Genomic DNA, 13823 nt, shown 5'->3' with positions numbered 1-13823 from the left:
AATTAAATATACTGGTAAAATACTCTTAGACTAATAATTTGGACAAAGTTTCTACAGCACATATTTACACTGTGATGTCCCTCTGTGGTTGTAATTGGGCTACTAGGGAATGCTGTGTTAAGATGGTGCATCATGGGAAGATCCAACTTTTGGCTTGTCATGGATACATCAACAGCTGGTTCAAATAATGTCATCCCCCAGAAAAAGGCAAAAGCTATCCTAATACCTAACCAAATATATTCTGGCATAGGTTTATGCAAGTTACTATTAATAGGTGTGCTCTTCTTAAATTGCACAAGATGAGTAAAATAACATACTCTGCTTGCTGTTTGGTTTAAATTTGAGGATATGGTAAATATCCAAAGATTGTATGGCTATGACAATCATGAGAGGAAACATCTGCACTCTGTGTTCGACAGGAGGAGACTAACGAATCTAGGCCAGCGTTTTTCAAACTTTTTTTCCCCGTAACCCATTTTTACCAGCTGGCTGACTTTTGGGACACTCGTCAGCCGATCATCAGGAGCCACGTCACGATCACTTACCTTTAATGCAAAAGGGGAGCCTGTTTGGTCCTCTCAATATCATTTGAATCAGGTTTAAAGAAGGAGAGGGAAATGTACATAGCAGGTGCAGACTTCAACCAGTTCCCTTGTGCTGTTTTCATCTTTGCGACAATGGAAAATTCAACCTCGCACGTGTACAGCAATAGCAACAAAATGCTTGTTTTACTCAGCAGTGGATACACCTGGGAGATGCTACCCCAGCATGCGGACAGTCTCATGGGCTTTTGGCATGTTTTTAATGTGGTATCACAGGTCAGCTACAACAGCGTAGTCTTTTAATTTGGAGTCCGCTCTCACAACTGATTCTGGGGTCTGAAACTCAAATGAAATTTTTCATCCACCACTTCGCTTTCAGAATCTGAAACTTCTCTCATTTCCTAGTACTTCTCTGCATATAACACACATGGACTTTGCATCCTTAATTGCATTGGCACAATTGATAAAACGATCCATCAAGAAATCATCTTTATACCGTTCTGTTCCCAAGTTAAGTTTCTTCTTTGTAGGCTGTTAACTAGAGGCCTGGAGCTCTGTGCAAAGTTAACACTAGCACTGCTCTGTCCTGCCATGGATTCTCCTGAGCAGCTCTCTCCAGCAGTTTCTGTTGAGTTCCTGTCAGTAGGTACACTGCCTATTCGAGTCTCTGGCCGTCTCTTACTTGTAAGAAAATAATCCATCTTACCAGTCCTCTTGCCAGCAGCTAGAAAATGGAAGCAACTCAGCTTCATGATTTGGTGGCAAAAGCAGATATATGTAGGGTGCAAGACATCAGGTGCACGTGCCGGGATCATGACCTCCTGCTTCTGGCAAGAAGACTCCACACAGCCTCATTTATTTTAATTTAAAAGGCGGCATTGGCCACTATTCTCAGTGTAAAATATGGTAGCGGCCATTTGGTGCTTCTCCTGCAATGGGGACCGCCACGGAAACGGCACAACTGATTGCTCTGCAACCCTCCTAACCCGCCCATGACCCGCACTTTGATAAACCCTGATCTCGGTTATCCTTTATTGTGGTGGTGCATCATGTATCAAAAATAGACAATCCTTACAGACCTGGAGCTATGTAATCTCCCGGGTGAGGCAGAAAAACAGGTTAAAGCCTAGACCAGTTGCATAGGGTGAAATCTGGAGAATTCCTCTATGGCCCTGTATGAACAATATATCCAGAAGACCACAATAACCTTGATGTATGTTATAGTGTGCCTATTTATTGTATGATATGTTTTCTGATTCAGTCAGAAGCAAATCCTATTCTCTCTTGAAGAAAAACAATGCATCAGTATTCACCTCATGAGTTGTCAGCCTGTTTACTGGCCTATTCTTTTGGTAACAAAGAACTGCTTAACATCCAACCTAATTTTGCTCTTTCATAACTTCTAAGTGTGACTCTTGGTTCTCTCTCGTTGAAGTAAGTTGTTCATATAACCACGATCTAGTCTCTTTTATAAACCTCAATCAAATTGGACCAGTCTGTACTTCTCTAAAGTAAACACACCCAGCCATTAAAACCTATTTGGCAAGCTAAGGTTTTTTGAACTGGAAATAAATGTAATATTCCTCCTCTAAGTCAACCTGTATTCAGGAACTGAATACAAATTGTGAAAGTTTAAAGATATCAGTTATTACCTGGGCAGTGCAGAATGAGTTTGATGAAATGTTTAACTCGCAGAAGAAATTCAATAATGAGGAATTATGAAGTACTGCATGTAAAGGAAATGGGCTATAAGTACACTTTGCTTGTCAAAATAATTAAAATTGAAAGACATCTTTGGTTGGTGGTGGACATGATTCTTAGCTTGTGCACTGTGGAGCAGTAATCAACAAAACAAGCTTAAGTTTAGCCAACGTAATAGGGTATGAGTAGAGAATGTCCTGTCAAAATAAATACCGCTTTGGCACAACTTGCATGTGATACTTGTTTTGGTCACCAATATGGATGGAAAAATTTTCTAGTCTTGTAGCCATATCTCAGGAGAGACAAATGGTTGATCCCTGTTGGAAGGACTGAGGTCTTTCTGGGCGGCTGAGCATCAATATGCTAAAACACATTTCTCATTGTAATTTACTTAGTGAGGTGACCATGAGATAAATATTATGTACTAATGAAGGAGCTAGGGTTTTCTGATTTTGGTCAATATTTGCACAAATCTGGCAAGTGAAAGCTTTCTACTGACTGAAAACGAATATGCTTTGAATTTTTTATTTCCAAAAATTGTTTTCCAGGCATCTGTATGAGCGTATAGATGGCCGTGTGAGGGGAAATCTTCGACAGGCAGCAATCGATCGTTTCTCTAAACCTGACTCCGATCGTTTTGTTTTCCTGCTGTGCACTCGTGCTGGGGGTTTGGGGATTAACCTTACTGCTGCAGACACTTGTATCATCTTTGATTCTGATTGGAACCCACAAAATGATCTCCAGGTGAGATTTGTCTGTTAGTTTTAAATTAACTTATTTTCAGTTATGTTTATGGAGAGTGCAGTAATTTAATATAAGATTCTGCCGCCTATTTAAGAGTTTTGTACCCCACAGGCTCAGGCTCGATGTCACAGAATCGGGCAAAGCAAAGCAGTGAAAGTATATAGGTTAATAACCAGGAACTCTTATGAAAGAGAGATGTTTGATAAGGCAAGTCTGAAACTTGGACTGGACAAAGCTGTTCTGCAGTCCATGAGTGGAAGAGAAAATAGTGCTAATGGGGTATGTGTATTTGTACATAATGTAGTCAACTCAAATTAAGCAGATTTATTTGGCTTTTTAGTTTATAAATTAATGGCACTTAATATTAAAATTGTACAAAATATTCAGGTTCAGCAGCTATCAAAGAAGGAGATTGAGGATCTTCTTAGAAAAGGAGCATATGGGGCACTGATGGATGAAGAGGATGAAGGGTCAAAATTCTGTGAAGAAGATATTGACCAGATTCTCTTGAGGCGTACTCACACAATTACTATAGAATCTGAAGGAAAAGGTTCCACTTTTGCAAAGGTAAATATATTTATTTACAGTAAGAAGTCTTACAACACCAGGTTAAAGTCCAACATGTTAGTTTCAAACACTAGCTTTCGGAGCACTGCTCCTTCCTCGGGTGAGGAATCTCCACATCATATTTATTTACAAGCATGTACACATTTTGATGTCATATGTACACTAATGAACTTCCCATTCAAGATATCTGATAATCTTTTATGAAATCAAACGTGCAAGATTCACCTAACCAATGATATTTTTTTTTGTGTATAAATCTCTTTAGGCCAGCTTTGTAGCTTCTGGGAATAGGACCGATATTTCCCTTGATGATCCAAATTTTTGGCAGAAGTGGGCAAAGAAAGCTGAATTGGATATTGATGCGATAAATGGAAGGGTAAGCAATATGTTGTCATGTGTATTATGTTCAAAGCATATAAATGTGTTTTTGCTCATGTGTACTTCCTCTATTTTAGAACAATTTGGTGATTGATACACCAAGAATAAGAAAGCAGACAAGACACTACAATGCTATTAAAGAAGATGAACTAATGGAATTTTCAGATTTGGAAAGCGATTCTGAAGAAAAGACTGGAAAACCCCCCCGCAGACCACAAGATAGGTCCCACGGTTATCCAAGGACTGAGTGTTTTAGAGTAGAAAAGAACCTGTTGGTGTATGGGTGAGTAAATTGTAGAATACATTAGTGTAAATTTTGTGGTCACTCGCATTTTGTACATTATTTTCCAACCATAAATTTATTGCGAACCAACAAAATCTGCTTCAAAGACTTTGATACTTCACTTAAAGCAAGGTAACTAGGAGTTCAATCAACTGTTTGTCCTGATCTCCACTTTCTTCTAAGGATGTATTTTCTCTGAAAACCCAGTTGAAATTTTAAATTGAATGTGTAAATTTGAATCTGTTATTCTGTGATGTGTTGCTCTAGTTCATTTTCATCAAAGATTTTCTATGGTGGAAAAAAATTTCATTTTATCCTATTAAATCCAAATCTAGCATATATGTATAATGCTGTTCCATCCTCAAATTGAGTGGTTCACTATATACATTCTCTTATGTTGGATAACATTTTAGGCATTTACAGGACAACTGCCACTTTGGCTGGTTTATACGGTGTGTAATTGAGTATGATAGCATAAGGGCATGGGTGACACACTAGCACCATGGTTAGCACTGTTGCTTCACAGCACCAGGGTCACAGGCTCGATTCCCGGCTTGGATCACTGTCTGTGTGGAGTCTGCACATTCTCCCCGTGTCTGCGTGGGATTCCTCCGGTGCTCTGATTTCCTCCCACACGTCCCGAAAGACGTGCTTGTTAGGTGAATTGGACGTTCTGAATTCTCCCTCACTGTACCCGAACTGGCGCTGGAATGTGGCGACTAGGGGCTTTTCGATTTGCAGTGTTAATGGAAGCCTGCTTGTGACAATAATAAAGATTATTATTATCAGGGGAGTGGTCGAGTAGAGCAGGCACGGAGACTGCGCATGAGTCTATGGATGAGCTATGCTCCACTTGTTTGCTTCTACAGTTTGCCAGTTTCATGTACTTGAAGTGCATTTAATACTCTTTTAAAATTTCGAGTACCCAATTATTTCTTTCCAAATAAGGGGCAATTTAGCTTGGCCAATCCACCTAACATACACATCTTTGGGTTGTGGGGGTGAGACCCATGCAGACACTAAGAGAATGTGTAAACTCCACACGGGCAGTGACCCAGGGCCGGGATCGAACCTGGGTCCTTGGCGCCGTGATGCAGCAGTGCTAGCCACTGTGCCACCCCTAAGGTGCATTTGATACTGATAAAAAGTAGCACTGTGTTAAAATTCCCTCTATTGGCCTGGTCTTCCAAATATACTGCAAAATATAGTGATCTACACATGTATGGCAGAACCAGATGGTCCTGTGCTCTTAACGTGAGCTACAAATTTTAAGCCAAGCAGTGTAAATCTAGTGAACAAAAATATTTTGCTCTTCCTCTTCTCGCCTCTCTCTAACTTTCCTGTTCCCCACTTTCTCACTCTCGAATTTTCATTCAATCATATGAGAATATGAAAAAGACCAACATTTTCATTGTACCCTGTCCCATTTAGTTGTGATGCCTTTTGTACATCACGGTACCCAAACAAAGCTGACATTTTATGGAATTACTGAGTGACAAATCCCCGGAGCCAGTTGGTTTCCACCTGAGAATTTTAAAAGAAGTAGAAAAAAAGATTTGGAGATGCCCTTAAAACCTTCCAAAGTGTTCTCAATTTGGAAAGCATTCCAGTGTATGTGACTCCTTGTCTAAGAAAGGTAAAAGAGAAAAGTCAAGGAATAACCGACTAGTTAGCCTAACGTTTGTTGCAAATTTGCTGGAGACTATAATGCTACGGTGACGGAACAGCTTAAATTTTCAGCTGATCAGAGAGAATCTGAATGGATTTGTGGCAGGTAGGTAATGCCTCACGAACCTGATTTAAAAAGGTGACTAAAGGAATGTACAAATGAATGTCGATGGATAATATTTATATGGATTTCCAGAAGGCATTTGATAAAGTCACTTGTAAGCTACAGTTGAAGCCCATGAATTGAAGGAAAATTATTAACCTGGTTAGGAAACTGGCTGGCGAGAGGAGACAGATATGACTAGTGTCATCCCATAAGGATCTGTGTTGGGGCTTTAATTATTCACTGTATTTATGAACTGTATAATGGTATACAAAACCACAATCATATTTGATGATATCAAGATCGGTAACATTGTAAGCAGTTTAGAATAAAATGTAAAATTGCAGAGATATTTATAGATTAAGTGAAGAGGCAAATCTGTGGCAAATGATTTCAATGTAGGAAAATGTGAGCTGATCTATTTTGTACTTGAAGATAGAATGGTGGAAATCTAGAAACAGTGGATGTACAAACTAGGTGATCAAAGTACACATGATTAAAATGTTATGAATAGATACATAAAATAATCAAAAGGGGTAATGGAATGCTGGCGTTTACATTGAGACCGAGAATATGAGAGGATGGAAGTAGTGTTTCAATTGTACCATTCTGGAGTACTGCGAGCAGTTCTGGCCATGTCGTGAGAATGTCGCATTAAGAAATGTTTGGCTGCTCATGTTACTGCAGTGATGTCAGAGTGTGGGTGGAGCTGAGCTCTGGTTCTACTTTTTAGTTTCACTTTGAGAAAAGTTTGGATGTGTCTCTGTCTTTTTGGTTTCGTTTTTCAGTGTGTTGCAGCTGTTGATCTCTCTGCCATGAAGGACTATCTCTTGATCATTTGGTGAATTCAGAACTATAAATGTTTTCAGCATTGAATGTAAACCCTGATGTGCTTCTGTTAAAGGTTTGTTAAGTCGTCTGGGTGAAAAGGACAGCATACAGGTTACTTAGTGTTGTATTCTTTAGGGGGTGTATTTGATTTACTGGTTGCTAAAATGTTCACTGTTTGTTTTAGAAAGGTTAACTTGAGTTCATAGAATATTGTTTTGCTTTTAAAAATACTTTTCATTTCTGCTGTACCACACCTGTAGTACCTATGGCCGTGTGCTCCCCATACCACAATCTATTAAAAGTTCTGGGTCAGGCGAACTCCATGATACACTTTGGGGTTCTCTAAACCCAGGCCCATAACAATTGGGGGTTCGAGGGGGATAAAAGTCTATCGATTGGATTGGCTTAGTGAACTTAAAAGACAGTGAGCATATTGTGGGTGCTTTTCAGGTGTGGTATTCTAGTTTAAGTAGAGTGTGTTGTGGACAATGGCTCTTTCAGAGGCTCAGAAGTTTTTGGGGGTGGAGACGGTCACACGCAGTCCCTTATGGGCAGAGACTAAAAGCAGACTGTTAGATTTGGCAAAAACATTGCAGTTAACATTACCTGACGAAATGCGAGAAGATGAGGTAAGTATGGCGGTGGCTAAACATTTAAAGTTGCCTGAGATACAGTTTGACTCATTGGAAATGGCAAAAATAGAGTTGCAAATTAAACAAATGGAACATGAGAAGGAATTAAAGCAGCTTGAATACGAAAGAGAGGAACAAGAAAAAGAAAGAGAGAGATAGAGAGGACAAAGAAAGGGAGAGAGAAGATAGGAGGAAAGAATGAATAGCCCTGGCAGAAGAAAAAGAAAGGGAGATTCAGATCAGGGAAAAAGATAGAGAGAGATTGAACTTAAGAAAATGGCCATGAAACATGACAGTCAATTAAAATTGGCAGACGTAAAGGGAAACGTACAGTTGGATGATAGTGATGAGGATAGTGAGAAAGAGCGTCATAGTCGAAGGCGTGGTGAGGATCTATTTAATTATGTCCAAGCATTGCCAAGGTTTGACGAGAAGGAGGTAGAAGCCTTTTACATTTAATTTGAGAAGGTAGCTAAACAAATGAAATGACCACAGGACATCTGGGTATTACTGATTCAAACAAAGCTGGTAGGTAGGGCTAGTGACGTGTTTGCATCACTACCGGAGGAGGTATCTGGGACATATGAGAAGGTGAAAAAATCCATCTTGGGTGCATATGAACTAGTGCCTGAAGCTTACAGACAAAGGTTTAGAAATTTAAGGAAAGTATTTGGTCAAACATACATGGAGTTTGAAAGGCTCAAACAGAGTAATTTTGATAGGTGGATAAGGGCTTTGAAAATAGACCAAACGTATGAAGCTCTCAGAGAAATTATACTTTTGGCGGAGTTTAGAAATTAAATTCCGGATGTAGTGAGAACTCGTGGAAGAGCAGAGGGTTAAAACTGCGAGGTTAGCAGTAGAAATGGCAGATGATTATGAATTAGTTCTTAAATCAAAGCTTGGTTTCCGACATCAGTTTCAGTCTGTGAGGGATAGAAACTGGGGATATGAGAAATACTCGGGTAAAGGTAATCTGGTAGTAGGAGTAATAAAGAAACTATCTTGTCCAGGAATAAAGTTTATCTTGGGGAATGATATAGCTGGATCGCAGGTGGGAGTGATGCCTACTGTGGTTGATAAGCCAGTGGAAAATCAGACAACTGAAGTGTTGAAGGACGAATATCCTGGGATTTTTCCGGATTGTGTAGTAACAAGGTCGCAAAGTCACAGGTTAAGACGAGGAGAAATCAGAGTGAAGATGAAGTTGAAGTACACTTATCAGAAATGATTTTTGATCAAAAATGTGACAAAATTGCCCTTAGTGTTGGGTGGGGTACTAGGTTATGGGGATAGGGTGGAAGTGTGGACCTTGGGTAGGGTGCTCTTTCCAAGAGCCGGTGCAGACTCGATGGGCTGAATGGCCTCCTTCTGCATTGTAAATTCTAAGATCAGATGGTTGAAAAAGAACAAGAACAGGTGGAGGATGAGGCGGATATTTTTAGTTCTGGAAAATTGGCGGAGTGACAACAAAAAGATATAGAAATAAAACGGATGTATCAGAAAGCATACACGGAAGAGGAATCTGAGTGTATACCAGAGTGTTATTACTGTAAAAGTGATGTCCTGATGAGAAAATGGAGACCTTTACATATGCAGACAGGTGGAAAGGGGGCAGAAGTTCATCAAGTAGTATTGCCGGTAGAGTATAGAGAGGAGATGTTGCGAGTTTCACATGAGGTACTAGTGGGAGGTCATGTCAAGTGATAGGGAAACCTCGAGCACTGATAAAACAAGCGCCCTATATACCCACTCCAGCATTTGAGCAACCTTTTACAAGGGTCGTAATTGATTGCGTAGGACCGGTTCCTAAAACAAAACGTGGGAATCAATATTATTTCACTATAATGGACGTGTCTACTAGGTTTCCAGAGGCCATTCCAATACGTAATATTACAGCTAAAAAGATTGTGGAGGAGTTACTTAAATTCTTTATTAGATATGGACTACCCACAGAAATACAATCGGATCAAGGATCAAATTTTACCTCAGTTATTCAAAGAAGTTATGGATAGCTTAGGAATACAAGAATTTAAATCAACTGCGTACCATCCAGAATCGCAGTGAGCGTTCGAAAGGTGGCATCAGACATTAAAGACAATGTTGAGGGCTTATTGTCAAGATTATCCAGAGGATTGGGATAAAGGAATTCCATTCGTGCTGTTTGCAATTAGGGATGCACCTAATGAGTCAACAAATTTAGTCCTTTTGAACTAATTTTTGGTCATGAGGTAAGAGGACCACTTAAATTGATTAAGGAAAAATTGGTGAGTGAGAAATCGGAAATTACATTATTGGATTTTGTGTCAAATTTTAGGGAACGATTAAATAGGGCAGGTGAATTGGCTAGACAACGTTTGAAAGTTGCACAAAATGTGATGAAACCGGTCGCGGACAAGAAATCCAAAGTTCGTAGTTTTGTCAGTGGCGATAAAGTTTTAGTATTGTTACCAGTGGTGGGTGAGCCTTTAAAAGCTAGGTTTTGTGGACCTTATCAGATTGAAAGGAAATTAAGTGAGGTGAATTATGTGGTCAAAACACCAGATAGAAGGAAGACTCACCAAATGTGTCATGTGTCTATGCTTAAAAGGTACTTTGAAAGGGAAGGAGAGGAAAAGGAGGAGGTTTTAATGATTCTAACTCCGTGATGAACCAAATCCAGGTGACTGTGAATTTGACATACCTCAAATTAAATTGGAAAATGAGAATGTTCTTCAAAATTGGGATAAATTGTTGAGTTATCTTCCAGAGGAAAAACAAACTGAACTGAAAGAGTTATTGATATCACATGGGCAAGTTTGTGGAGATAAATTGGGAAGTACTAAAATGGCTATACATGATGTAGATGTGGGAAATGCTGTTCCAATCAAACAACATCCATATCGACTTAATCCTTTAAAATTGGCACAGGTTAACAAAGAGCTTGAGAGTATGCTTAAAAATGGCATAATTGAAGTGGGTTGCAGCCAATGGAGCTCACCCATAGTGATGGTACCTAAACCAGACGGTACCCAACGGCTGTGTGTGTACTATAGAAAGGTTAATGCAGTTACAAGAACGGACTCTTATCCTATCCCACATTTGGAGGATTGCATTGAGAAAGTGGGACAGTACACTTTTATTTCCAAATTGGATTTACTTAAAGGATACTGGCAGGTACCCTTATCTGAAAGGGTGAAGGAGATTTCAGCTTTTGTGACTCCAGATGGTATATACCAATTTAAAGTTATGCCATTTGGCATGAAAAATGCCCCAGCCACATTTCAACGGTTAACTAACAGTCGTTTCAGGATTACCCAATTGTGCGGTATACATTGACGATCTGGTAATTTTCAGCCAGACATGGATAGAACATTTAAAACATCTGATGGAGTTATTTGATCGACTTCAGGAGGCAGGTTTGGTGATAAATATAGCCAAAAGTGAATTTGGAAAAGCCCAAGTCACTTTCCTTGAGGAGTTTTCGATACCCTCGAGACAAATTGATCGAACATTGGTGCAAACGTTTTGTAGCATGATTGCTCCACTGATGGACTTGCTGAAGAAACGTTGATAATTTCAATGGACAGCGGACTTTCAACAGGCATTTGACTGCCTGAAAGCTGTGATAACCAATTCTCCTGTGTTGGAGAATTACAAGGGCTCTGTGATCAGATTGAACTGAAGTATCTGACTTTAAAGAGAAATGCCGAGGTGTAGAGAAATGGACGGATCGTGCAGAGACCTTCTTGTTCAAAGAGACTCAATCATGAAGGATTTCAATTGGAGGAAGAAGAATGGAAAAAAAGGACTATTATTATACCTGTTTGCATGTGTTTTTTTAAACGATAAAGTATATTTACTCTGTGCATTTCTTAAAGGATGGTGAAAAATAAAACCACCTTGAAGTTGATGGGGTTTTTTTTTTCTTGGGGAGAGGTGTCATGAGAAATGTTTGGCTGCTCATGTTACTGCAGTGAGGTCAGAGTGTGGGTGGAGCTGAGCTCTGGTTCTGCTTTTTAGTTTCACTTTGAGAAAAGCTTGGGTGTGTCTCTGTCTTTTTAGTTTCGTTTTTCAGTGTTGCAGCTGAAGTCAGCCAAAGCAGCTGTATTGTTGAGCTCTCTGCCATGAAGGACTATCTCTTAATCATTTGGTGAATTCAAAACTATAAATGTTTTCAGTATTGAATGTACTGATTGCTAAGATGTTCACTGTTTGTTTTAAAAAGGTTAACTTGAGTCCATAGAATAAAGATTGTTTTGCTTTAAAAAATGCTTTTCATTTCTACTGTACCACACCTGTAGAGTGGGCAGTGTGCTCCCCATACCACAGTCTATTAAAGGTTGTGGGTCAGGTGAACTCCATGATACACTTTGGGGTTCTCTAAACCCTGGCCCATAACCGCTACCACACATTTGTAAGTACATGAACTTTTGAGAGATAGAGGGGGATGTAAAAGGGGTGGGGGAGTAGCATTAAGGAGAATATTATAACCGTACTGCGGGAGGAAACCTTGGAGGACTCCTCATACAATGAGGCAATCTGGGTAGAGCTTAGGAACAGGAAGGGGGCAATCACAGTGTTGGGCATTTATTACAGGCCTCCCAACTGCCAGCGAGAGATGGAGGAGCAGATAGGTAGAGAGATTTTTTAAAGGTGCAAAAGTAACAGGGTTATTGTGGTAGGGGATTTTATTTTTCCCCGATATTGACTGGCATTCACTTAGTGCTAGGGGTTTGGATGGGGCAGAGTTTGTAAGGTGTATCCAGGAAGCCTTGATAGCAATATGTAGATAGTCCAACTAGGAAAGGGGCAGTCCTGGATCTGGTATTGGGGAATGAGCCTGGACAGGTGGTTGAGGTTTCAGTAGGGGAACATTTTGGGAGTAGTGACCACAATTCCAGACGTTTTAGGGTGCTTTTGGATAGGGATGGGGATAACCCTCGCGTTAAGGTGTTAAACTGGGGAAAGGCAAATTAGGTTGGCCGGTTGGTAAAAATGGGTCCCCGGAAAAAAAGTTTGAAGAACACTGGTCTAGATCATGTTAACATCGAAAAGGAGGAGGTATTGGGTCTTTTAAAAGATATTGAGGATATACGTCTCCTGGGCCAGATGGGATTTATCCCAGAATACTGAGGGAAGCAAGGAGGAAATTGCTCGGGCCTTGACTGACATCTTTGTATCCTCATTGGCTACCTGGAGAATAGCTAATGTTGTACCACTGTTTTAAGAAAGGTAGCAGGGATAATCCTGCAAACTATAGGCCGGTGAGCCTCATGTCAGTAGTAGATAAATTATTGGAGAGAGTTCTCATGGACAGGATTTATACCCATTTGAAAACAAATGGACTCATAAGTGATAAACAGCATGATTTTCTGAAGGGGATGTCGTGCCTCACTAACTTGGTCGGATTTTTTGAGGAGATGACAAAGATGATTGATATGGGGAAGGCGGTGGATGTTGTTTACGTGGACTTCAGTAAAGCCTTTGACAATGTGCCTCATGGCAGATTGGTACAAAAGGTGAAATCACACGGGATCAGAGGTGAGGGGTTAGATGGATACAGAACTGGCTTGGTCACAGAAGGCAAAGGGTTAGCAGTATAAGGGTGTTTTTCTGAATGGAAGATTGTGACGGGTGGTGCACCACAGGGATCGGTGGTTGGGCCTCTGTTGTTTGCGATGTACGTAAACAATTTGGAGGAAAATGTAACCGGTCTGATTAGTAAGTTCGCGGATGGTGCCAAGGTTTGTGGAATGGCAGATAGTGTTGAGGATTGTCAGAAGATACAGCAGGGCATCGATAGGTGGGAGACTTGGGCAGAGAAATGGCAAATGGAGTTTAATCCGGACAAATGTGAGGTACTGCATTTTGGTAGGTCCAACAGAAAGGGGAAATATGCTGTAAATGGTCAAACTCTTGGGAATATAGAAAGGCAGGGAGATCTGGGTGTGCAGGTCCACAGATCTTTGAAGGTGGCAACACAAGTGGGCAAGGTAGTTAAGAAAGCATACGGAATGCTTGCCTTCATTGGACGGGGCATCGAGTTTATGCTACAGTTGTATAGAACCTTGGTACGGCCGCACTTGGTATATTGCGCACAATTCTGGTCGCCACACTACCAGTAGGATGTGGAGGCTTTGGAGAGGGTGCAGAGGATATTTACCAGGATGTTGCCTGGTCTGGAGGGTGTTTGCTATGTGGAGAGGCTGAATAGACTCGGACTGTTTTCATTAGAAAGACGGAGATTGATGGGTGACCTGATCAAGGTCTAAAAGATTATGAAGGCCATGGATAAAGTGGATGGGCAAGCACTCTTTCCCAGGGTGGAGGGGTCAGTCACCAGTGGGCATAGGTTTAAGGTCTGTGGGGCAAAGTTTAGAGGAGATGTGCGA

At 40.5% G+C, this 13823-nt stretch overlaps 1 protein-coding gene across 3 annotated transcripts in view; it reads left to right on the top strand.

The window, feature by feature from the left end:
* The window catches only part of chd7 (chromodomain helicase DNA binding protein 7), a 378323-nt gene that overhangs the window by 269018 nt on the left and 95482 nt on the right, over nucleotides 1-13823 (top strand). For all 3 annotated transcript variants that reach the window (XM_072467710.1, XM_072467709.1, XM_072467711.1), the window contains exons 17-21: nucleotides 2792-2987; nucleotides 3099-3266; nucleotides 3375-3554; nucleotides 3820-3930; nucleotides 4010-4215. In XM_072467710.1, coding sequence (XP_072323811.1) covers nucleotides 2792-2987; nucleotides 3099-3266; nucleotides 3375-3554; nucleotides 3820-3930; nucleotides 4010-4215 — 861 coding nt within the window. The remainder of the gene's footprint in view (nucleotides 1-2791; nucleotides 2988-3098; nucleotides 3267-3374; nucleotides 3555-3819; nucleotides 3931-4009; nucleotides 4216-13823) is intronic.

This window comes from Scyliorhinus torazame, chromosome 11 (genome assembly GCF_047496885.1).
Source record: "Scyliorhinus torazame isolate Kashiwa2021f chromosome 11, sScyTor2.1, whole genome shotgun sequence".
Classification (NCBI taxonomy): domain Eukaryota; kingdom Metazoa; phylum Chordata; class Chondrichthyes; order Carcharhiniformes; family Scyliorhinidae; genus Scyliorhinus; species Scyliorhinus torazame.
This window is presented reverse-complemented; position numbering and strand designations above follow the sequence as displayed.